Source organism: Macaca thibetana, chromosome 11 (genome assembly GCF_024542745.1).
Source record: "Macaca thibetana thibetana isolate TM-01 chromosome 11, ASM2454274v1, whole genome shotgun sequence".
NCBI lineage: Eukaryota > Metazoa > Chordata > Mammalia > Primates > Cercopithecidae > Macaca > Macaca thibetana.
This window is the reverse complement of record NC_065588.1, coordinates 113,887,157-113,910,987: the sequence shown is the minus strand read 5'-3', so window position 1 is coordinate 113,910,987 and position 23,831 is coordinate 113,887,157. Positions and strand designations below refer to the sequence as shown.

General features: G+C 46.5%; 2 protein-coding genes across 5 annotated transcripts in view; one reads left to right on the top strand and one right to left on the bottom strand.

Moving 5' to 3' along the window:
* SUDS3 (SDS3 homolog, SIN3A corepressor complex component) overlaps positions 1-23,831 on the bottom strand; it is a 1,028,644-nt gene that overhangs the window by 759,044 nt on the left and 245,769 nt on the right. The window lies entirely within an intron of this gene.
* The window catches only part of KSR2 (kinase suppressor of ras 2), a 518,463-nt gene that overhangs the window by 294,397 nt on the left and 200,235 nt on the right, over positions 1-23,831 (top strand). For all 4 annotated transcript variants that reach the window (XM_050747896.1, XM_050747898.1, XM_050747897.1 and 1 more), the window contains exon 5: positions 8,216-8,400. In XM_050747896.1, coding sequence (XP_050603853.1) covers positions 8,216-8,400 — 185 coding nt within the window. The remainder of the gene's footprint in view (positions 1-8,215; positions 8,401-23,831) is intronic.

Below are 23,831 nucleotides of genomic sequence, written 5' to 3'. Positions count from 1 at the left end.
TGAGGGATTTGGCCGGGTGAAGGCTTTTGAGTTCAAGGGGACACAACCACATGTTCAAGGAAGCTGAGGCCATGTGAGCCGGCAGCTCTGTTTCAGACCCCAGCACACTTTGGGAAAAGGAAATGGTGCAAAGACTAAACATCAGTTTGGGGCTTCCCTTGACAATCTCTGTGACGAAGGCTGGGAGAGGTGGGCTGGCAAAAGGGTATCGATTCAGTTTTCTGAATGTGCAACCACCTGCCAGACCTAGGCCAAGGGTGGCCAGGGGCTGACAGAAGAAATTGTCAGAAAAAGAAATTGTGTTTCTGTCCTTGAAGAGCCCTTACTTGGGAATTAACTGGGAAGATGCTGCTAAACCAGCCCTTCTGACTTGCAAATGGAGACTGGGTCACATTCCTTTAGAATTCCCCCCAAATAGAAGGTGTCACATCGTCCTTGCTTGAGGTGGGATACATGGGCTAGGGTGAGCATCTGTAGACCCAGCTTCTGGATCCGTGCCTTATGCTAGATGGTGAGGATACAGGCCCTTTTTGTGTCATGGGCACGGGCCCTAGGGGAGACAGATAGTCCTCTGGTGACCACATAAGTAAATGCAGAATTCCAGCTGGGATGCATTCTAAGAAGGAAAGCAGGTGGTGCTGGGAGCAGGTGTAACCAGGAGATCTGGCTGGTTTGGGAGTTAAGGATGGCATCTCTAAGGAAGTGGTACCTTAACGATGAGTAGGATACCACTAACAAGCAGAATGGGAAATAATGTCCCAGGCAGCAGGAACAGCATGTGCAGAGGCCCTGAGGTAGAGCATTTAGTGTGGTCAAGGACCAGAAAGATGACCAGAACAACTGTAGTCCAAGATGACACAAGAAGTTGGAGGGTAGGTGTGGAGGGTCCTAGGAAGCTTTTATAGACCGTAAGAGGAGAGAACAACGGGAAACCTTTGTGGGGTTTTAAGCAGAAGAGTGACATGATACAATGTATACTTTTTAAAGCCTGCCTTTGACTGCTGAGTAGAGAATACCTTGTAAAGCATCCAAAGTGGGATCCAATTACTCAAGCATGAAAAGGCATGTAGTGCTGATCCATGCTAGAACATGGATGAGCCTCAAAAACATTGTACTGAGTGAAGAAACCAGACACAAAAGGCCACATCTTGTAGGATTCCATTTATATGCAATATCCAGAATAGGCAAATCCATAGAGAGAGCAAGGTGGTGGCAGGGGCTGTAGGAAAGGGGAAATGGGAGTGACTAATGTGTAAGGGATTTCCTTTTGAAGTTGTGAGCATTTGAAACTAGATAGAGGTTGTGATCTTCCAATATGATCAATGAACTTAATGCTACTGAGTTATTCCATTTAAAATGGTGAATTTTACATTATGTGAATTTCACCTTAATACAACAAAAAAGCAAAAATGGAACCAAATAAAAGTGAGTCTGGGATTCCAGTGAGGAGGCAGCGGCAGCCCAGGTGAGAGGAAGTTGGTGGCTTGGACCAGAACAATGGGGCTAGAGATGGAGAATAATGAACTCGTTCAAAGACAATGTAAGATTTCTTGGGATATTTTCAGTTTTGATACTCTATGTAAACTGGGCATCAGAAAAGTGAGAGGAGGTTTCCCAGATTCCAACACTGGAAGAGTCCCTTGCTGGACTTGGGAAACACATGTATTTTCCTAAGCACAGGTGATGGCCTGGAGCTGAGTGCCTTTCCCTAACATAGATGTGCAGCCTCGGCTTAGCCCAGCCCCTCTGCACAGCTTACCTTGTCAGGGAGCCCTGACTTGCTGGCCCATCCGGAAAGCACCATGGTACACCCAGGGCTGATATGGCCCCGGAGGATGGGGCTTCCCTTTCCAATGTTTTGTGCCACCTCCTTTTGTTGATTTTCTCTGAATTGGCCTTATTTCCAGATGAGACATCTGTGTGACAGATATCTAATATCCTACAAAGATCATGGGAAAGAATGTCCTTTTTAATTGCATCTGTGGGATACACTGCAAACGTGGGATTCACTAAATCTTAAGTACACAGTCACAGTCATTAGGAACAGTCATTTGTGTCTGTTTTTTCCCCTCTGACCATGCCTTGGTAATGAGGGTGGATGGAAAAGGTGGATCCCACATCTTGTCCATGAAGGCTTCCTTGATGGGTAGGAAGCAATATGGGATTTCTTTCCACCCTACTCTAATCAAATACCCATGTATTCTCTCGTTTTGTTTTACTCCCATTCTCTCTTCTGCCCTTCTTTCTCTCCATCTTTTCATCCCACCGTTCTTCCCTTTTCCATCCTTCCTTCCTCTTTCCATTTGTCTATCCTTCCATCCTCCTTCCATCTGTCCATCCTTCCATTCTCCCATTCTTCTCCATTCCTTTATCGATTCTTCTGTCTTCTCATTCTCACTTTTATTTCATCCATTTATCCTTCCATTCTTTCATCTTCCTCCCCCATCCTCCCTTCCTTTTATCTGTGTTCTCATCCTCCCATCCTCTCTGTCCTTCATCAATTCCATCCTTCTACTTTTTCACCCTTCCTTCTTTCTTTCCATTCTTCCATCCATGCATCTTTTCATCCATCCTTCTGTCCAACTAACCCTTATTTAGATATACCCCTTCTCCCCTCCATCTGTGGCCATGGTTGGTAAAACAGATTGACTCTGAGGTCATTGAGCTCCTGCTAAACTTGTGCTGGGTCAGACTTGGTTCTTCTTGCCAGAGGATCTGGTCTTGTCGCTTGACTCAGTGCCTCAAGGCTCCTGTCAGGATTTCGGAGATGATAGTGGTTATCTATCACCAGAGGGTTTTGCTGTGTCCTCTTCACTCACTAAGGGCCATGGTAGATTGAAAGTGTGTTGGATATAGCTGGATGCAGTGGCTTACGCCTGTAATCCCAGCACTTTGGGAGGCTGAGGCCGAGGCGGGCAGATCACAAGGTCAGGAGTTCGAGACCAGCCTGGCCAACATAGTGAAACACCGTCTCTATTAAAAACACAAAAATTAGCCGGGTGTGGTAGCACATGCCTGTAGTCCCAGCTACTTGGGAGGCTGAGGCAGGAGAATCCCTTGAACCCTGGAAGCAGAGGTTGTGGTGAGCCGAGATCATACCACTGCACTCCAGCCTGGGTGACAGAGTGAGACTCTGTCTCAAAAAAAAAAAAAAAAAAAAAAAAGAAAGAAAAGAAAAGTTTGTTGGATATTTCGGGTGAAAATTGCAACTTGGCTTCAATTTTGGCTTCTTCCAGTCTATTTCTATAGCTATACAGACATCTAATTTGACCTGGTCATCATGACTTTAATAGCAGGTGATATCACCTGAACTCTCACTCTGTGCTGGGTCCCGTGCCAAGCTTGTTATCTCATAGAATTCTCACAATAGCCTTCTGAGATTGTGTTAGTATTGTCCCCATTGCCCAGATGAGGAAACTGAGATCACTTTCTCAAGGTCACAATCGGGACTTAAGTCCCAGTCTCTCTGACCCCAAGGCCTATGAGTTTAACCACTAAATTATACTGCATCTGTGTGATATGCTGCAAAATATTCACTAAATCTTAAGTACGCAGTCACAGTCATTAGGAACAGTCATTTGTGTCCGTGTATGGATGTTTCTTTGAATCTTCAACATTGAGCATTTGCGTGGGATGAAATGATGAAATGGAACCGCTCCCCCCCCCCCCCCCCAGCCCCGCCTTGCTTTCCTTTCTTCTCTGACCATGGGCAAGAAAGAGTCCGCCAGTATGTGCTGCTGTAACTGGAAGCTCCTTTCTGGTCCTCGCCGTGAGCCCTGGGGGAGATAAGCAGAGTTGGCGTTCCAGGCACTAAGGAGACTTTGCAGGCATGCTTAGACTCCCTCAAGCCAGCGAGCAGCAGGCCTCCTGCACAGTGGGACTTTTCAGCTGCTTGTGTGGGATGCCCCCAGGCTTAAACCAACAGACTTTTCTAAACTCTCCATCCAGGGATTCTGAAAATCTGCAAGGAGGCTGTGCTCTGGCCACAAGAGGGCGCTCCACTCCCGGGCAGGCAGGACGGGAGTTTGGGGGAGGTGGGTAGGAGGAGCTGAAAGATTCCTTTTGGATGCAGCTTTGAACCAAGCGCTCTTAAGCACACTCCTTGGGAAGGGAAGAAATGTTTTCAAGCCCACTGAAAAGTTTCATTTCATTCAACTAGTACCAAGCTAAGGGATGAAGGATCCAACAGGGAAAACCACATGGTTCCTGACCTCAAGGAGTCTACAGTCACGTGTGGAAGGCAAAGAATTAGAAGGGAATGTGATGTGTGCCAGAGTCTTAATCCAGAACAGTCATTTAGTAAGCATTTAATGAGCGCCTACTGTGTGCCAGGCTCTGTGCTGGTTGCCAAGAATAGGAAAATGAACCGTACAGAGTCATTGCCCTCAAAGACCACAGTGTACTTGGAAGACAGCAAATGTGAAAAAATGGGAAACTGTAGCCATCAATCTGTTTATCTGTCTATCTATCTGTCTATCTATCTATCTATCTATCTATCTATCTATCTATCTATCTATCTATGTATCTAATGATCAGTCAATCGATCGAGAGAGAGAGAACTGCGAAGGAACACCCAGCCAAGTCTAGGAGGGAAGAGGGAGTATTAGGGAAGACTTCCTGGAGGAAGAACACCTGACTCATGCTGAAATGAATTAGGATATCAAGGAAGACTTCCTGGAGGAGAGGACATCAGAGCCAAGTCATAAAAGACAAATAGGGTTTAACCAGGCAAAGCAACGGAGGGTACTCCCGGTGGTGGAGAGAGCATATACAAAGAGTGAGAAGGCCCCAGAGCCAGACCCAGGTGTGTGTGTGGGTAGATATTGGGGACCATGTTAAGGAAATTGGGTCTTTTCCAGCATGTGATGGGAAAGCAGGTACTAAGAGAGTGAGGTGAGGGAATGATAAGTTACCTGACTCTGTGGGTTGGAGAGGGCATTATACACGTTAATATTTGAACTGGACCATGGAGTATGTGTAGGGGTTCACCAGGTGGAGGAGGGAGAGAAATGGTAGAAACACTCTGTAAGGGGCAGCTTTGCCGTTCCATGGGGGCCACTAAACAGGGACTCTCCAGGGTCCCCGCCCCGTCTCCTTCATCTATTACAGCATTTTTCTCTTTAATTACTCCAGAGCAAAAGGGCTCAGTGCTGGAGACAGGGGGTCAAAGGGAAATATCTGTATGGGGTTTCTGGGTGGTTCTGGTGAAAGGGTTCCAAGAAAAGAGGTGGATGAAGCAAAAGTGAAGATTTGGGGCTCAGTTCTTGGCCACCCCTGTGCCTCTGACCTGAGCATGTCCCAAATCAAACTTCTCAGTATAGCTGGCCTTGGGGTGGGTGATGATGTGGGGTTGGGACTGACACGCAGGGTCTGGTGTGGGTGCAGTTGAGAGATGCACCCTGGTGCCATATACTGCCTGGTTTCAGGGCTGGGACCACTTTCACCGCATCCCTGATCTCTTTACTTTGGAGTCCTCATCGTTGGGGAGAGGATAATAACAGCATCTCCCACCTAGGGTTACTATGGCACTTAAGTGAGGTCATACATGAAAAGCAAAGCACTTGATACAGTCCCTAGGACAGTCGGCACTCAAATCAAAGCAGCAGTAACACTGGCTGTTGTTGCTGTTGTTATTATTATGATGAAACCTCCTGTTTGATCAAGTTGAAAAATTTTAAATGTCCATGTTTTATGCCTATAATTTCAGAGCTGTATTCTCTCCGTTTCAGATGAAAGCTTAATCAGCACCTGGCTGGAATCCTTGTTTTTAGTGTCTCCTTTCCATCTCTCTCTCAGTATGAGAGGTCCTGTTGGAAATGGAGGAATTTCACCTCCTAATAATCTGTTGGCAAGGAAGATGCCTTGAAAAAAAGAAACAATTCTAAAAGAATCTTAAATACCCTGCTTTTTTTTTTAATTTCAGCAACAGACTGTGAATAATTGCTAAGCCCCTCACTTTCTTTATCATTTTTAAATTTTATTGTTATCATTATTATTATTTTAAAGACAGGGTCTCACTGTGTCACCCAGGCTGGAGCGCAGTGGTACAATCATAGCTCACTACAGCCTCAAACTGCTGGCCTCAAGTGATCCTCCCACCTCAGCCTCCTGAGTAGCTGGGACTGCAGGCACATGCCTCCATATCTGGCTAATTTTTAAATTTTTTATAGAGACAGGGTCTTGCTATGTTACCCAGGCTGGTCTCAAACTCCTGGCCTCAAGTTATTCTCCCACCTTGGCCTCCCAAAGTGCTGGGATTACTGAGATGAGACACTGCACCCAGCCCTCTTTTTTTTTTTTTTTTTTTTTTTTTTTTTAATTTTAGCAATGTATATTTACCCCAACATTTGATGCTTACAAAAGTATTGTTAGATATTGTCCATTATTATTATTATTTTTCATTCTAAGCCTATTTCAGTCAAGCCTTGCCACAAATTCAAGTGCTAATGTGGACGAGTAGCTCTGTTATTGGACAGGGTAGCTCTATACTAAGAAATGGCCAGCATGTGACAGATCCATTCTTGAGGGCATAGTTATTCTCAGCCTTTGGTATACATTGCACTTATTTTTGATAGTATCAGATTGTGTCATAAGCTTAACTCTGATGGATACTAGCACTCATAACACATTTCTATTAATTGCTTAAATATCACGCCATTATCTGTTTCAGTGAGTTACCTATGCATTACCTTTATGATTCTGTGTAAGGGAGAGCCCCTGGCTTTATTGCACAATTGTTGCCATGAATGCACCGTATTGTAGTGCAGAAGGCAGATGCTCACCCACTGGTGGGGTGAGACCAATGCCCATGTGTAGGATTGAGATCAGACATCACCCCTCTCTCTTCTCTTGAATGAATCTATAACCGGTCATAGATCAAAGGCTGTGAGCTGAGGGGTCCCTGGAAGAGCTCCTCTTTACCTTCCTTCCTTTTACCATTTAGAGATCATTCAACAAATATTTAAGTTCCTTCTCTATGTGACTCGCTTTGCTGGGCACAGAGTGTACAAAGAATACCGTTCAATCTCTTGGGTCTTAAAGAGTCCCCAAGAGAAGAACCACACTTTCCAGAAGCTTCTGCTTGGTTTTAGCTGCAGATTCTTTCTTCTGAAGGAACTATCAGACAGATCTCCATAATATAATAATAATTCACGTTTCTACTTTGTATTGAGTCACTTATGGGCATTTTAAAATTCACTCCACAATTCTCCAAAGGAGGACTCTTTTGTAGGCAAGAGAACTGAGGCTTGAGAAGTTTAATGGACTCACCCGGGGTTGGTGAGACTAGTTACTTGAATCTGGGGAGTGTGACCCCAGAATAGTGTAATTCCTACAAGCTGCACCTGCTCTCCTCCAGCAATGATGCTATGGTGGGCACAGCGATGAAGGGTGGGGGCACCCAGGGTCCCTCGTCTATATCACTCTTCTGATCTCTGGCAGCTGCCTGTGAGGCACCCCATCAGATCCAGCCTATGATCTGGGGGAGCACCCTCCCTCCTGAACTCCTAAGGTGGGCACCGTCTGAGACTCCTGGCAGGCACTGGACCAAGAGCCAGACAGAGCCGTGGGTGGGCTGAGAAGAAGGAGCCCAGCACTAGAAGTTCTGAGCAAGAGGAAGCATTTGCAGAAGAGGCACTGGGATCCTACCGAAGGCTTAGTCTACTTAGATCTCTTGAAAGTCGTCAGGCTTAACATCTACAGAAATGCACTGATCATTGTTCCCTGGAGGAAGGGCAGTGGATTTGGGGATGAAACATGTAGATGGTGAATGCCACCTTGACACAGATCTGGACTCACTTGAGGACAGCCTGGGATTTGCTGTTTTTGTCAAATGGCCAAAGGGCAGCTTGGCCACAGGTTGGGGGCTTGGAGCTCTGGGGACTCGAGATGTTTAGGCAAAAGTTGTGGGATTGGAGTTGGAAGCTGAACTTGACCCTGGCTCTCTGGAGCTTCTCTAGGGAGCTGGGCGAAAAAGAATGGCTGAAGTGTTTGCTTGTGCTCCATGGCAGAATGAGCTTCTCAGAGGGACCTAGGGGTGAGAGGGCAAACCGTTGTTACCCAGCCCTTGTGTCTCTACCTAAAAGCCTGTGGCTCTTCTAATTTCTCCCTGTGGGTTTTGGATCCCTCATGGGAAACACAAGTCTGGGCCTCCCTGCTGTAACTTTGCGCACCTATGGATATATTTCCTTTTCCTCTTTTTCTGTCTCCCTTTCAGAGCCAAGAAGAAGAGCAAACCCTTGAACCTCAAGATCCACAGCAGCGTAGGCAGCTGCGAGAACATCCCCTCTCAGCAGCGCTCCCCGCTGCTGTCCGAGCGCTCCCTCCGCTCCTTCTTTGTGGGACACGCACCTTTCCTGCCTTCCACCCCTCCTGTGCACACCGAGGCCAACTTCTCTGCAAGTAAGTCCCCCGCCGGGCTGCACTGGGGACGCCGGCCGCGCCACCTCCTTCTCCCCGGCACCTGCTGTCCTCTGCGCCAGGTGCAAACTCTCTTTTCTTTATCTCGAGGGCTTGTAAAATGCTCACTGATAGAGCTTCACCCATGCTCTGCCCATGGCTCCCCCCCCCCGCAACATCTGCCTGTGCCACTCACATCCATTTGGATGGTTTTGGAGGGGGGCATCATTGACGCTGGGGAGGTTGACTGGGTGTTGTCATTGGTCCCTGGTTCCCGTTCTTTCCCCTGCAGGTGTGAAGGAAAGATAGAGGAAAGCAAGCAGGCATTCAGGGAAGCACCCGCCCTCTCTCTCCCTCCTCCCCGCTGTCTCTCAGCTGCCTGATTACAGGACTTTTCTTGGCCGCTGTGGCTAAGGCATCTATGATTCAGTTTTGTATTTTTTTCCCCACTCAGGTCAACATATATAACCTTTCCATCTCAAAGATGTATTTGGGTTCAAATGCGGTTGAGCATGGCCTGGGGTGGTTTACTCTCTGCTCTTATGAATTTCTGCTGGAGACAGGATGGTTATTACTTGGAGCAGAAATGGAACTTTTTGGTGATGGAGGGCTGAGGTTTCAGAAGGTGTTTAATCTTCTCTACCCAGAGGCCCAATTTGCCGAACAGGCACAGACATGGTCAGAGGGGCAGCCCCCTGAATAAAACCCAGCCAGTCCTCCAGCCAAGACAACAACTTTTATTGATTGATTGCTCAAGAAAAGGAAGGGCTCTGAGAATGTAGATGACATAACCCTTGGCCCTTAATTCAGCCACAGGCTGTGCACGTTGTGTTGCTGCTCTGAGAAATGATGAGACGTGTTCATTGAGCACTGATACATGCTAATCACTCACAGGCAGGGCCCCATTTAGTTCTTGCAACAATCCCTCGTGCAGATGGATTATTCCCATTGTACAGAAGGGGAAACTGAGGCCCAGGGACGTCAAAGAACTTGCACAAAGTCACACAGGTGTTGAGTATTTGAGCTGGGATTTGAATTCGGTTATTTCTAACACATCACGCATCATTTGATAACCATGATGGCTCAAATAGCCAGCAGAATGCCTTTCTCTAAATGTGGGATTTTCTTCATTACTTTCACGTAAGGGTTCCTACATGTTGAGAATTTGGCAAGATCTATTAATTCTTGCCTGGAAAAAAAGGCACATGTAATATCCAACATCCAGCTAGATGGTTAGGCTCGGGCCTGGGTGGTGAGCTTGGTTTATAGCCCACGGGTGTATATGGCGCATCCATGGTAGGAATCAGCTGAGGATGTAGACTGATAAACCATGTGGACATCATATAGGGGTCAATCCAGAGACTGCCTTGTCTCAGTGCCCAGGTTAGGCAGGCTCTAAATCGAGCAAACTAAAATAGCACCCATGGCTCACAGGTCCACACCAGAAAGCCAATTTATTAATTTGTCCAGAGAAATCACCGCCAGAGAGAGCACCCTTCCTGAGGGTGGGCCTGCGTGGTAGTCAAAGAGAGTGGCTGCATGAGCGTGGATGAAGAAAAGCATGATAGTGACATGTCCAGTGTGTAGCAACAGCCAGGTGAGGCAGATGTCACAACCAGGAACAGATGCCTGGGTTTGAACCCCAGTTATTCTACTTTTAAGCAATTGTGCATGACCTCAAGTGAATTCAAAGCCTCTGAACCTGTTTCCTCATCTGTAAAATGGGGACACTAAGAGGTTCACCTTGTAGATAGTTGTGAGGATTAGATAAGCTCATGCATGCCAAGCCTTCTGCACAGTTCCTGGCACACAGTAGGTTTATAATAAATGGTGGCTTTTATGATGATGTTTTATTCTTGAAGCACTTACAGCCTGTGGTCTGATGGTTAATTTGGGGCTTCTGTGGATAAATGCCTTGCAGTTTACTCCCCCTCCCCACTTACCCATGGCCCTAAGGGTGCTTGGCATTTGCCTTGGCATGACTCTGGGTCACTGCCTCTAGCAGCCATCTGTCCTTGGTCATCGCCATCCTATGAGTAAATGTCAGCAGGGCCCCCTCCAGGGGTTTGACCACTGCTCTGCATTTTAGTTTTGGCCAGAGTAAAAACATCTCCCTCCTGCTTTGAAAAAACAAAAACAAACAAACAAAAAACCCCAAAAAACCCCCATGGATTTGAACATTTGAGCCCCCGTCCCTACCAAAGAGTTTTTGAGGATTCATTGTGGCTTCTAACTTTTTGTTCCTGCCCTGGTCTCCACCTAAGAGGAAAAGCTTTTCTGCTTGCCTGTGGACAGGAGCAAAGTCCTTAATTAAAAGGCAGCTCCCAGCAGTATGAGGCACCAGGAGCACAACTGCCTCTTGGACAGTCTTGGTTCTTGCGTGCAAAGAAGTTGCTCTCTGATCTCCCAGAAAGAAGAAAGATAGCATTTGAGTCTCAGTGGAAAAATGAGTGTGTAACCCAACTATTAGCTGAAACCCCAGGGACCAGTTCCCTATCTGTTGATTCTAACAAGTAACAGGAACAGAGGCAGCCTGGTGTGGTGCGGCAGGTTCCAGTCTGGGAAATGAGATGCTCTCTGTTGGAATTTCAGTGTTGCTGCCCATTGCCTGTGTGGCCTCTGTCTCTGCCTGGTGTGTCAGCTGCACTATTTCAGTTAAGACTCGCCCCAGTCTGTGAGGCAGGTAGTAGAATTCCCATGTTACAGATCAAGAAACTGAGGCTCAGAATGGTGCATGAACTTGTCCGTGGGGTCCCTTCTGAATCCACATGCAATCTAGCCTGCATTGTATCACTTCAATGCAGCAAGGTCCTTTCTCTATCTGGGTCTCAGTTTCCCCAGGGGTATGCACTCCCTGAGGGTCCATTTCAGTGACTCTGAGGTCTACCCACTGAGATTTCCTAGGCAAATCTTTTGACGCACTTAGAATGCTGGTTCTGGGGACTCTGGGTGGGGCTTGGGGTTGGGAGAACACAGCTACCGGGTGCTGGCTCCTCCTTGTTTGTAATCGTTCCCATTCCCCCGCCACTGTGAATTTCAGAAGAGAACTCCCTGCTTTTGGACCCTGGTGGCAGCCTTCCTCCGGCTGACCCAGCCAAGGGGGCCCCTGGGGCTGCATCCATGCCCGGCTCAGTCTGTCTGCCTGTTTGTCACTGTCGGCTCTGGCTCTGGTCTGCACTGTGAAGGGCAGTGACACGCCATCTTGTTCCCCCATGATGGTAATGCCTGGGGACAGCATTAGGCAGATCTGGCTGTAGTGTGGCCGAGCCTCACAACCTCAGGGTGCCCAGCCACCTCGAGTGGGGCATGAGAAGGACATCACCTTCTTGGGGCTTACCCTAGTCCCCTGGCCTGGGAGTGGCAAGTGAGGAAAGGGAGGGAGGGGAATGGCAGGAGCCTTCGCTGATGGAGGAATCTGTCTCCAAGGTTCACCAGCCCTTGGGGTTCACAGCCTCACTCAGGTAGGGCTAGTATGAAAGACATCAGATGCTTCTGTTCACCATGGGAGATGTTGACTCAAATGAACCTGCTTCCCAGAGAAATAGAGATCAGTGGACTTATCTCTCCACCCTTGCTGTATTTACTCTGTGTTGCGTTTGGGTGGGCCACCATGCTCTGGTGGTTTGGTTAGGTGCTCTTCACCAATGGATCATCTTTACTCCACCAGTCTGCAAGCTTGTGAGCTCCTTATTTTCTATCTCTGATCCCAGCTGGTGAAGGTCAGGCTGTCTTAAATCCCCTAAAGAAAGCCGACTTCAGAATGAAAGAGTGCCACCTAGATGGAAGAAATAATTGTCATCATTCATTACTGGCTGGTAGAAGTGACTTCGGGTTTAAAGCAATTAACTGGATGCTGTTAAGTCACTGGACAAATCAACCTCTTGAGTCTATTTTCTACCCAGCAACGATGCAGTGAGGATACACTGAGAAATGCATGTAAATTCACTAGCATGGAGATTGGTACTTACAGCACTGAGTCTCAATCAAGGGTGGCTTTGGGAGCTATTGCCATATGTTACATGATGAAGTGGCTTGCAACAATGATGAAAACCATGGTCACAATAGCAATCGGTATGTATTGTGTTGACAATGTTCCAGGCATTGCACAAAGCAGTTTACTTTTATTATTTCATTTAAACTCTACTATCCTCTATAATAATATACTATTATCCCCATTTTACAGATGAAGAAACTGGGGCTGAGAGAGTTTAAGCACTTGGCCCAAGGTCACAAGGTCAGGAAAGAGGTGAAGTTTGCCATCCTTTTGAATCTTCCACTCTGCAATGCTAGGTTGTGAAACTGCAATGTCATCTTCATTAAAACTTGCTTGCTCATCAGGTAGGGAACTGAGCATGCTCAAGTTTTCTCTCCGATGCCCTTGCATCACTGGGGGAGCGTGTTGTGGGTGACAGCCTTGCTCAAAGGATGCCTCTTTGTCAGTGTGCTGTGCTCACTTAGGAAGCAGCACCTGCATTGACTGGCCTTTTGCTGCTCCACCCGACTCTGTTGTGATTATTCTAGGGATCCGTTGTCCCAGGTTGTAGCCATCCCCGTAGGGGCCAGGCAGTTGCAGAGCCAAAATTACAAGCTGCAGGAAGCTCCTGCGACTCATCCATCCTGGACATCTCTGGTAGAAGATGAAGAATGACGTAGTAATTTTGCCACCTGCAGTTTTCTGGGTGTTTCTTTATTAGCTGCCCATGACTCACTTAGAATGCTGGTTTTGGAAACTCTGGGTGGGGCTTGGGGTTGGGAGAACACAGCTACCAGGTGCAGCAGCTTCAGGGCAGCAGTTACCAAGGGGAACAAGTGACTGATGGGTTCCAGAACTTCCCCATCTTGGTCTTAATGACACCAGCTGGAGTACCCACTAGCCCTGGGTCTTATGAAATATTGTCCTTCATGAGGTGTCTTGAAAGACGGCAGCCCCTCAGCTCATCCCAACTCTAAGCAACTCCTGCTCTTTGTCCTGGGGACAAGCTAAGAGAGAGCTGACCCTCATTTGGTAGCCTGGCCTTGTGTGTACCTTGAGGCTGAGTCAGAAGCCTGGTTTGTCGAGGAAGGCAGCAGGTAGCAATAAAGACTGATGGAGCAGAACTGCCTGCTCCCAAGGAAGCCACTGGAAGGGTTATAAAGAGACTCAGGATGGGGGTGATTATATAATGGGGTTTAATGAGGCTTAAGGCCAAGGTTCATTACCCCCAGAAGAGAGGGAGGAGAGGCTCATGTCTTGACAGAAGTTTGCTGACTGAACCACAGTCTTGTCTCAGAATTGGAAGATATTTTGAGCAGTTTGGGTTTGACCGGACTCATTGGTGCCAATTCCAAGGGGAAAGTAGATATCCTATTGGAGTTACCCAAAGGGCTTTGCTCCCCCAAAATGAGCTGGGGTAGGTGCTGGTATCTTCTCTTCCCCTGAGGACTCAGCAGACACAGGAGGTACCACGTTGCCTGGCATCTTTTAGGAACTCAGGTCCCAGCAGTTTTTTAATGGGTACTGACCACCTGCTACATGCCAGGTGGATGTAGATAATTTGCAGGCATTAAAATATATAAACCTGGAAATAAACAAAATGCTACAGAACAGTTCCTAATGAAAAGCACTGATCTCTTGCACTATCCCTCCCCAGTCCTGCCTCCCAGAAGCAGCCAGCTTAACTCTTTCTGCCTAGTGATTTTGGTGGTCATGACCACAATTTAAACCAGGTTCTACCAGGGGTTCTCAAAATGTGTTTCAGACCATCATCCCCAGCAGCAGCAGCATCCCGAAGCTTATTAGAAATGCAAATTCTTGCTCTTCCCCTCCAGCCCTATTGAATCAGAAGTTCTGGGGAGAGGTCCAGTAATCTGAGTTTTCACAAGCTCTCCAGGGAGTTCTACAGGCTGGCATTTCAGAATCCCCGGGTTATGTGACAGTTTTTTTTTTAAAGCTTTCATTTTGAAGTAATTTCAAATTTACAGAAAAGTTGCAAGAACAACACAGGGGACTTCGAGGCCCCTCTTTACTTAGATTCACTGGTTTTTAGCATTTTCCTACATTTGCTTTTTTCTCTCCTTCTTTCTTTCTCTTTCTCTAATTTTTGTGAACCATTTGGGACTAGGCTGCATACTCTCTTACATAACCCCGTAGGTTACCAATTTCAGGAAACTTGACATTGAATCAGTACTTTCATCTCGCCAGATTCCAATTTCATCTATCGCCCCAATAGTATCCTTTAGAGCAATTTTTTTGTCTGGTACAGGATCGAATCTGGAGTCACATATTGTGTTTAGCAGTTATGCAAGCTAGAACAGTTTCTCAGCCTTCTTTGTTGTTGTGTATGACTTTGGCCTCTTGGAAGAGGAGGGGTCAGTTACTTTATAGAACATCTCTCAGTTCGGGTCTGCCCGATATTTCCTTCTGGCTGGACTCAGGCTAGATGTCCTTGGCAGGATGCCTACATAAGTGGCATTGAATCTTTCTTAGTATATCATGTCTTCATAGAAAACTCCACTGTGTGGCATCAGGAGACTTAAGGTCCTTCTGTGCCCTGCACACTTGCCCCATGGATTTCCAGGAAGCCAGGAGCCCAGCCCTCAGCCTTCCTTGTGCTTCTCTGTGATGGGATGGGAGTTATTCCAGATGTAAATTTCTCTCAATGTGCCAGAAACTGACACAGAAGATAAAGCCTGGATGGAAGCAATGGGCCTTAAGGGACTGCACGTGTGTCAAATTGTCATGATTCCGTTGCAGATGTATCTATTAAATGTCTTTATGTTTCAAAGGAGTTTTCAACCTCTTGTGTGTTCATTTCTACCCGTTTAATGAGGTAGATTTGGCCTTGTCATGGGTTGAATTGTGGCCTCAAAAAGATGTGCCCAAATCCTACCCCACATATCTGTGAATGTGCCCTTATTTGGAAATAGGGTGTTGGCAGGTTGATCAAGTTAAAATGAGGTCATTAGGATGGGCTCTAGTCCAGTGTGACTGGTGTCCTCATAAGAAGAGGGAAATTTGGACAGAGATGCCAGGATGGCACCAGGTAAAGATAGGGACAGATATTGGAGCGATGTATCTACAAGCCAAGGAACGCCAAGGATTGCCGGAGCCCCCAGAAGCTGGGAGAGAGGCATGAGGACATGATGTCCTCAGAGCCTCCAGAAAGAACCAACCCTGCTTTGAAAATCAAGAGCCCCCTTGCTCTTGGACTTCTGGTGTCTAGAACAGTGAGAGAACAAACTCGTCTTGTTTTAAGCCACCAGTTTTTGGTATTTTATTATAGCAGCCCTAGGAAACCAACGCAGACCTCCTCCTCATTTTCCGAACAAGAATAAGGAAAGGCGGCACCAGGGCCAATCTGTATAATCATGGCAAGTCAATACCTGTTTCAAGTCTCAGTTTCACCTTAAATGCCAGCTGGAACAGGGCTTTTTCTCTGAGATACCTACTGGGTTCCAAGAAGTACCTGAAAAGAGTGTAGCAGCCTGAGGTGGGGGAGAGAAGAAAGAGGTGAGGCAGGGACAGTTGCTGTCCAGCCCCAGCAGGTGTGGCCCCGTGGAGATGTGGGCCCAGCGCTGCGCTGCCCGATTGTTTGATTTGTTCAGAAGTTGGAGATCCTGACTTTTACAAGCACTCTCCCATTTAAAAAATGTTAGCACCCAATTATACATCCTTTGACACTGTATAAGCCCATATTGGATAACACCACGGGTTTGTGGGTTATATTTTGTTTGGGGGCTCCCAATTTTTAATCTCTGTTCTAGGATAGATGTCAGAGCTGGAAAGGGCCTCAGAAATCACCGAGTCCAGCCCCTTGTTTTACAGATGGGGAAACTGAGGCTAGAGAGTAGAAAGGACTTGCCCAGGGCTATAGAGCTGGGACTTGAACCTGAGTCTCCTGATGCCCAACCAATGGCTCTCTCCATTATATCAAGAGGGTTGACAGCAGTCTCTGCTGCCACTCCAAGTGCTCAGCAACAAGGTGGTGGAAGTTCAAAGGAAGTTAGCGTGTCTTTGTTTAAATGGTGACGCTGTTTGTGTGTATGGAGGGCTGCTGAAGCATGTGGGCATGAGCTGTACGTGTGTGTGCATGTGTGGGTGTGTATGTTCCATGAGAGGCGACTTCTGGGTTCTTATCATCAGTCCTCTCTTGTCCCTGCGTACACATTTTGTACTTCTTGCCCTAGCAAAAACAGTTTGGGTTCACCATGCAATAGACAACCTCAGACCTTTTGTTATGATTGCTCTCACCAGGAGTTGTGGCAAACAAAATTTGTAGGTAAGTGGTTGGCATTAGAAACCAAGGGAGCCATTTGTGTCTGTTGGAGTTAAGTCCTGATCCTCAGTCAGGTATGTGCTGTCAGAGTGGGCAATGCCATTTCCCCGCATCGGGACCTGTGTCTGAGTGTTACTGCCTTTGTCTCAGTAACCCCTCTCTTGAGCATCAGCTGATTTCAAAACATCAGCTGATTTCTCTACGTGATAGAACCGTACAGTGTACACAAGACATTCGTATTCCTTATCCATGCCCCTGCATCCCCATTCTGTGGATGAGAAAACTGATGTTCCAAGAGAGGAAAATTCCTGGCCAGCAGTTACATAGTGCATCAGAGGCAAGACTAAAAACCACAACGCCTTCAGACACCAGGTTGCATGCTCTTTCTGCACATAACTTGGCCTGACCTCATTTCTATGAAGTGGTAGGGTTGCAGCGGGGGTTGGATTTGTTTCAATCAGATTTACCCTCCTCCCCAACAAGCCTGATCCTCTTCTGGCAGCCCTGTCTTGCCCATCTATCCAGCTGGGTAAGCCTATATTTAGGTGTGAACTTTGACCCTTCTCTTCCATGATGCCCCATCTTCCATGTCGTGTTGAGTGAGGCTTCTAAATCAGGGGTCAGCAACATTTTTTGTGTAAAAGGCCAGATAGTAAATATTTCCAATCTTGCAGGCTGTATGATTTCTGTGACAACTACTTAACTCTGCCATTGTAACACACAAAGCATCCAGAGGCAATACTAAAACAAATGGATGTGGCTGTGTTTCAATAGAACTTGACTTACAATAACAGGCGGAGGGTCAGATTTGGTTCGTGGGATGTAGACTGTGACCTCTGTCCTTCCACTTTTTTTCATCTCTTCCTCCATCATCACCACCCTGGTCCAAACTATGCAATAGTTTCCAAATGGATCGTCCTGTATGCACTTTGACCCAAATCCAATCCATTGATGTAATCTTCCCAAAGTGAAAATCTGGCTCTCCACCCCAATTAAGGTAAGATTCTACCACGATCTCCCACGGTTCATAGTCTACAGCCCAGATCCTTAATGTGTCACACCAGACCCCGGCTGGCTCCTGTGCTCTCTCTAGCTTCATTTTTCTCTCTCTGCCCTGTCACATGAATTCCTTCAATGAACTATGTTCTCTCTTGACATGAACTCTTAGGCTAATGGACGCCCACTCATTATTATCACTTCCATCTGAATTATTGTTTCCTTGGGAAAGCATTGCTGATATTCTAAGTTAGATCAGTTATACCTTTTCTCATATCTATACTTTTCTTTAGAAGCATTTAGCACAATGTGCAGGTGTATGTGTACTTATATGAGAATTTGTTTCATGCCTCATTCCTCTAATATCAGTTCCATGAAAGCAGTGACTACGTCAGTCTTGCTCATCCCTGTGCCTGGCATGGGGCTAGCACACACACAATAGTTTTGAATAGATAGCAATGAACATTTTTGAGCACTCACTTTGTGTCCAGCACTGTGAACCTTCAGCTACTCAGGATCTAGATGGCAAAAGACAAAGAATTCTACTTGTTGCCCTCCAGAGCTGCAGGACTGGCTGGGCTTGGCATCACCCAGGCAGGAACTGAAGTCTCTGGATTTGGACGCAGTCTTTGGATTTATGGATGGTTCTCCTGCTTAACTGACTAGGAAGGCAAGTGTCCAAGAAAAACTGCCCCCAAAATCATTTTGTTGATTGAAAAATAAGCAGCTCTTCATCACTGCATGGTGGTGACGGTGACTGGGATTCATGGTTGGTTACAAGTGACAGGTAACCCAACCTAAGTGTTTTTTTTTTTTAATATAGAGGTAATTTATTGACACATATAACTAAAAGGTCCATAGGCTGTGTGGGCTTCAGGTGCTTCAGGTATGGTTGGATCTAGGGGCTCTGTTCATATTGTGATTTAGTCTCTTATCTTTCAGCCCTGCTCTTCTTTAGGATGGCTTCACTTTTATGTTCTATGTGGAGACAATATGGCCCCAGCAGTCTCCCCTATTCTAGTCTATAGCGGCAGAGTAAGATTGTTTAGATCTGAGATTCACTCTGAATCCATAGGCTTGACTGTATTCTCATCTCTGAACAAATCAGCAGAGCCAGAGAAATGGGGTGGATACTTACTGGCTTTATTTGGGCCATGATCTAACCTATAGGCTTAGAAATGGAGAATTTTGCTGTATTAGTCAGGATTCTTTTAGAGGGATAGAACTAATAGGATATATATATATTATATATATATAATATATATACACACACAAAGGGGAGTTTATTAAGTATTAACTTGCATGATCACAAGGTCCCACAATAGGCTGTCTGCAAGCTGAGGAGCAAGGAAAAGTTAAAATTTTTTTTTTTTTTTTTTTTTTGAGATGGAGTTTCACTCTTGTTGCCCAGGCTGGAGTGCAATGGCGCAATCTCAGCTCACCACAACCTCCACCTCCTGGGTTCAAGCGACTCTCCTGCCTCAGCCTCTCGAGTAGCTGGGATTACAGGCATGTGCCACCATGCCCAGCTAATTTTGTATTTTTAGTAGAGGTGGGGTTTCTCCATGTTGGTCAGGCTGGTCTCAAACTCCCAACTTCAGGTGATCCACCCACCTTGACTTCTCAAAGTGCTGAGATTACAGGTGTGAGCCACCATGCCTGGCCACAACTATCCTCCATATAACCAGAAACATACCGATCTCTAACCCAAATACTATTACATAAAGTTAACAATACTTAAATGCTGATATGTAGACAATAAATCTTATGTCACATGATAAAGGAAAAGGAAATTAAATGAAGATATGTTCTTAGTACAAGTGTATACATGCACAAACATGTTTTCAACAAAAGAAGGAGGAAATACTCATGACACAGTCCTCATTGCTGCAGCTGGTCACGTGGTCATAGCCGGTTTTGATGACTACCTTCTACTACCCATTCTGTATTCCCTTTGCCTTCAGCAGGCACCTCAGCAAGTCGTGTTTTTTTCCTGGTGGAGTGACACAAACCTTCATTCCTGAAGTGTCCGGGTCATTTGTAGTCCTGCCTGAATTGGGCTGTTATAGTTTCCCATTGATCTTAATCACAGGGCATGGTAATACTCAGAGATGCCCTAATGGATCTCCTGTATTCCGTGCGTACTCTTCCTTACCTCCATTGTGGAGTAGCAGACTGGTTTCATCTTGATAGTCTGGGTCATTCACTCCAGCCAACACTGTTGGCTTAGCCTGTTGACTTAAAGGTAGGAGGAGCTCAAAGTGTCCCGGTGGCAATTTTAACTTCCAGTTTAGTGGAATCGTCGTGTCTCCTGGTGGCAGCATTCCTCTCTCCGGAACTAAGATCTCTAGGCCAGCAGAACGTAATGTCCTGGGATCAAGAAGCAAAAATTTTGCTAGTGGATCACTAGGGGTGATGGTGGGTGGTGCCACTTCCATCTGCTTGATTCCCAGACCTGTGAATCCTGGCTATGGGAGAAACAGTACCATATATTGGATGCTGATTCAGAGCATACATGGCCTTCCAGAGAACTTTGTCCCAGCCCTGCAAAATATTGTCACCTAGTTCATATTGTAATTGTGACTTCGAAAGGCCATTCCACCATTCTATCAATCCAGCTGCTTCAGGATGATGGGAAACATGGTAAGACCAGTGAATTCCATGAGCATGAGCCCATGCCACACTTCTTTAGCTGTAAAGTGAGTGCCTTGATCAGAGGCAATGCTATGTGGAATACCATGACGGTGGATAAGGCATTCCGTGAGTCCACAGTAGTTTTGGCAGAAGCATTGTATGCAGGAGAGGCAAACCCATATCTGGAGTAAGTGTCTATTCCAGTGAGGACAAACCTCTGCCTTTTCCATGATGGAAGAGGTCCAGTATAATCAACCTGCCACCAGGTAGCTGGCTGATCACCCTGAGGAATGGTGACATATTGAGGGCTCAGTGTTGGTCTCTGCTGCTGGCAAATTGGGCACTCAGCAGTGGTGGCTGTAGCCAGGTCAGCCTTGGTGAGTGGAAGTCCATGTTGCTGAGCCAATGTGTAACCTCCGTTCCTGCCACATGGCCACTTTGTTCATGGGCCCATTGGGCGATGACAGAGGTGGCTGGGGAAAGAGGCTGAGTGGTGTTGACAGAATGGGTCATTCTATCCACTTGGTTATTAAACTCCTCTTCCACTGAGGTCACCCGTTGGTGAGCACTCACATGGGATACAAACATCCTCACAGTTTTTGACCACTCAGAGGGTTCCGTTCACATACTTCTTCCCCAAATTTCTTTGTCACCAATTTTCCAATAATGCTTCTTCCAAGCCCCTGACCATCCAGCCAAACCACTGGCTACAGCCCACGAATCAGTATATAATCACACATCTGGCCATTTCTGACTTCCATGCAAAGTGCACAGCCAGGTGCACTGCTCAAAGTTCTGCCCACTAGGAAGATTTCCTTTCACCGCTGTCCTTCAGGGACGTCCTAGAAAGGGGCTGTAGTGCTGCAGCTGTCCACTTTGGGGTGGTGCCTGCATGTTGTGCAGAACCATCTGTGAACCAGGCCCTACTCTTCTCTTCCTCTGTCAACTGATCATAGGAGACTCCCCATGAGGCCATCAGTGCAGCCTAGGGAAGAGAAGGCAGGGGTGGCAGGAGTGGAGACCATGGGCATTTGAGCCACTTCCTCGTGTAACTTACTTGTGCCTTCAGGACCTGCTCGAGCCCAATCATGTATATGCTGCCTCCATTTGATGATGAAATGCTGCTGTGCACGACCCACTTTATGGCTAGCTGGGTCAGAAGGCACCCAGTTCATGACAGGCAGTTCAGGTCACATTGATGACGCATAGCCAAATGTTCAGTTTCCACCAAAGCTTAGTAACAGGCCAAGAGCTGTCTCTCAAAAGGAGAGTAGTTATCTGCAGAAGATCTCAGGGCTTTGCTCCAAAATCCTGGAAGCCTCTGCTGTGATCCACCTATGGGAGCCTGCCAAAGGCTCCAAACAGCATCCCTGTCTGCCACTGACACCTTAAGCATCATTGGATCTGCTGGGTCATATGGCCAAGTGGCAGAGCACTTTGCACAGCAGCCTGGACCTGTTGTAGAGCCTTCTCCTGTTCTGGACCCCACTCAAAACTGGCAGCCTTTCGGGTCACTTGATAAATGCACTGGAGTAACACACCCAAATGAGGAATGTGTTGCCTCCAAAATCAGATAGGCCCACTAGGCGTTGTGCCTCTTTTTGGCTGTAGGAGGGGCCAAATGCAGCAACTTATCCTTTACCTTAAAAGGAGTATCTCAACAGGTTCCACAGTGCTGCGCTGGACTCCTGGAAAGTTTACTGAGGTAGAAGATCCCTGATTTTGGTTGGATTTATTTCCCATTCTCTGGCATGCAAATGTCTCACCAGTAAGTCCAGTGTGTTTGCTACTTCTTGCTCACTGGATCCAGTCAACATAATGTTATCAGTGCAATGGACCAGTGTGATATCTTGCAGAAGCGAAAAGCAATCAAGGTCTTTCCGAATAAGATTATGACACAAAGCCAGAGAGCTTCTATACCCCTGAGGTAGGACAGTGAAGGTATATTGCTGGCCTTGCCAGCTGAAGGTAAATTGCTTCTGGTGGGCCTTATGGACAGGAATGGAGAAAAAGGCATTTGCCAAGTCAATGGCTGCATACCAGGTACCAGGAGATGTGTTAATTTACTCAAGCAATGAAATCACATGTGATACAGGTGCAACAGCTGCAGTTGGAGTTACCACTTGGTGAAGCTTACGATAATCCACTGTCATTCTCCAAGATCCATCTGTCTTCTGCACAGGCCAAATGGGAGAGTTGAATGGGGATGTGGTAGGAATCACCCCCCCTGTGTCTTTCATGTCCCTGATGTGGCACTAATCTCCACAATCCCTCCAGGGATGCAATATTGTTTTTGATTTACTATTTTTCTAGGTAGAGGCAGCTCTAATGGCTTCCATTTGGCCTTTACCACTATAATAGTCCTCATCCTACCAGTCAGGGAGCTAATGTGGGGGTTCTGCCAGCTGCTAAGTATGTCTATGCCAGTCATACATTCTGGCACTGGGGAAATGACCACAGATGAGTCTGGAGACCCACTGGACCCACTGTACATCAGACCTGAGCTAAAACTCCATTAATTACCTGACCTCCATAAGCTCCTACCGTAACTGGAGGACCACAGTGACGTTTTTGGGTCCCGTGGAATGCGTCAGCTCAGAGCCAGTGTCCAGTAGTCCCTGAAATGTCTGATCATTTCCCTTTCCCCAGTGCACAGTTACCCTGTTAAAAGGCTGGAGGTCTCCTTAGGGAAGGATGGGAGAAAGATTCACTGCATAAATTGTCTGTAATATAATGGGGTCCTTCCTCAAGGGACCCAGCCTCCCCTTCATTCAAAGGGTTCTGGGTCTATAAACTGGCTCAAGTCTGGAAATTGACTGAGGGGCTGTGATTCTCTTTTTTTATAATTCAAATTAGTCTTTTGTCCATTCTACCCAGAAATTTTCTGTTTGTATAATTTAAGTAGGAATGCAGTAGGCTTCCTATCAATTTCACTTCTAGGAACACTGTGATTAATTAACCAATGCCAGAGATCTACATGAGTCAGAGTATTATTTTTTTAATTATTATTTTTTATCTTTTCCATAAGTTATTGGGGTACAGGTGGTATTTGGTTACATGAGTAAGTTCTTTAGTGGTGATTTGTGAGATTTTGATGCACATATCACCCGAGCAGTATACACTGCACCATATCTGTAGTCTTTTAATCCCTCATCCCCCCTCCTACACTGCCCCTGAGTCTCCAAAGTCCACTGTATCATTCTTATGCCTCTGTGTCCTCATAGCTTAGCTCCCACATACCAGTGAGAACATATGATGTTTAGTTTTCCATTCCTGAGTTATTTAACTTAGAGTCAGAGTATTCTGATTGCCACTTTGCCTCTGCTGTCCATTACGGTAGCTACACTCACCTTGCCTTTGACAGCTGAGTGCCGCCACTTGGCCCCTGCTACCTTGGGATCCAATTATTCCCCTTGTATTTAAATTTTGTAGTTGAGTGACTGTGATTCCCACCATTAGAACTGACAGACAGAGAAGAGCAATTACAGGGCTCTTCAAAGATGTAGGTGCTGCCCTCACAAATCTGTTTTGCAAGACATTGGTCAAGGA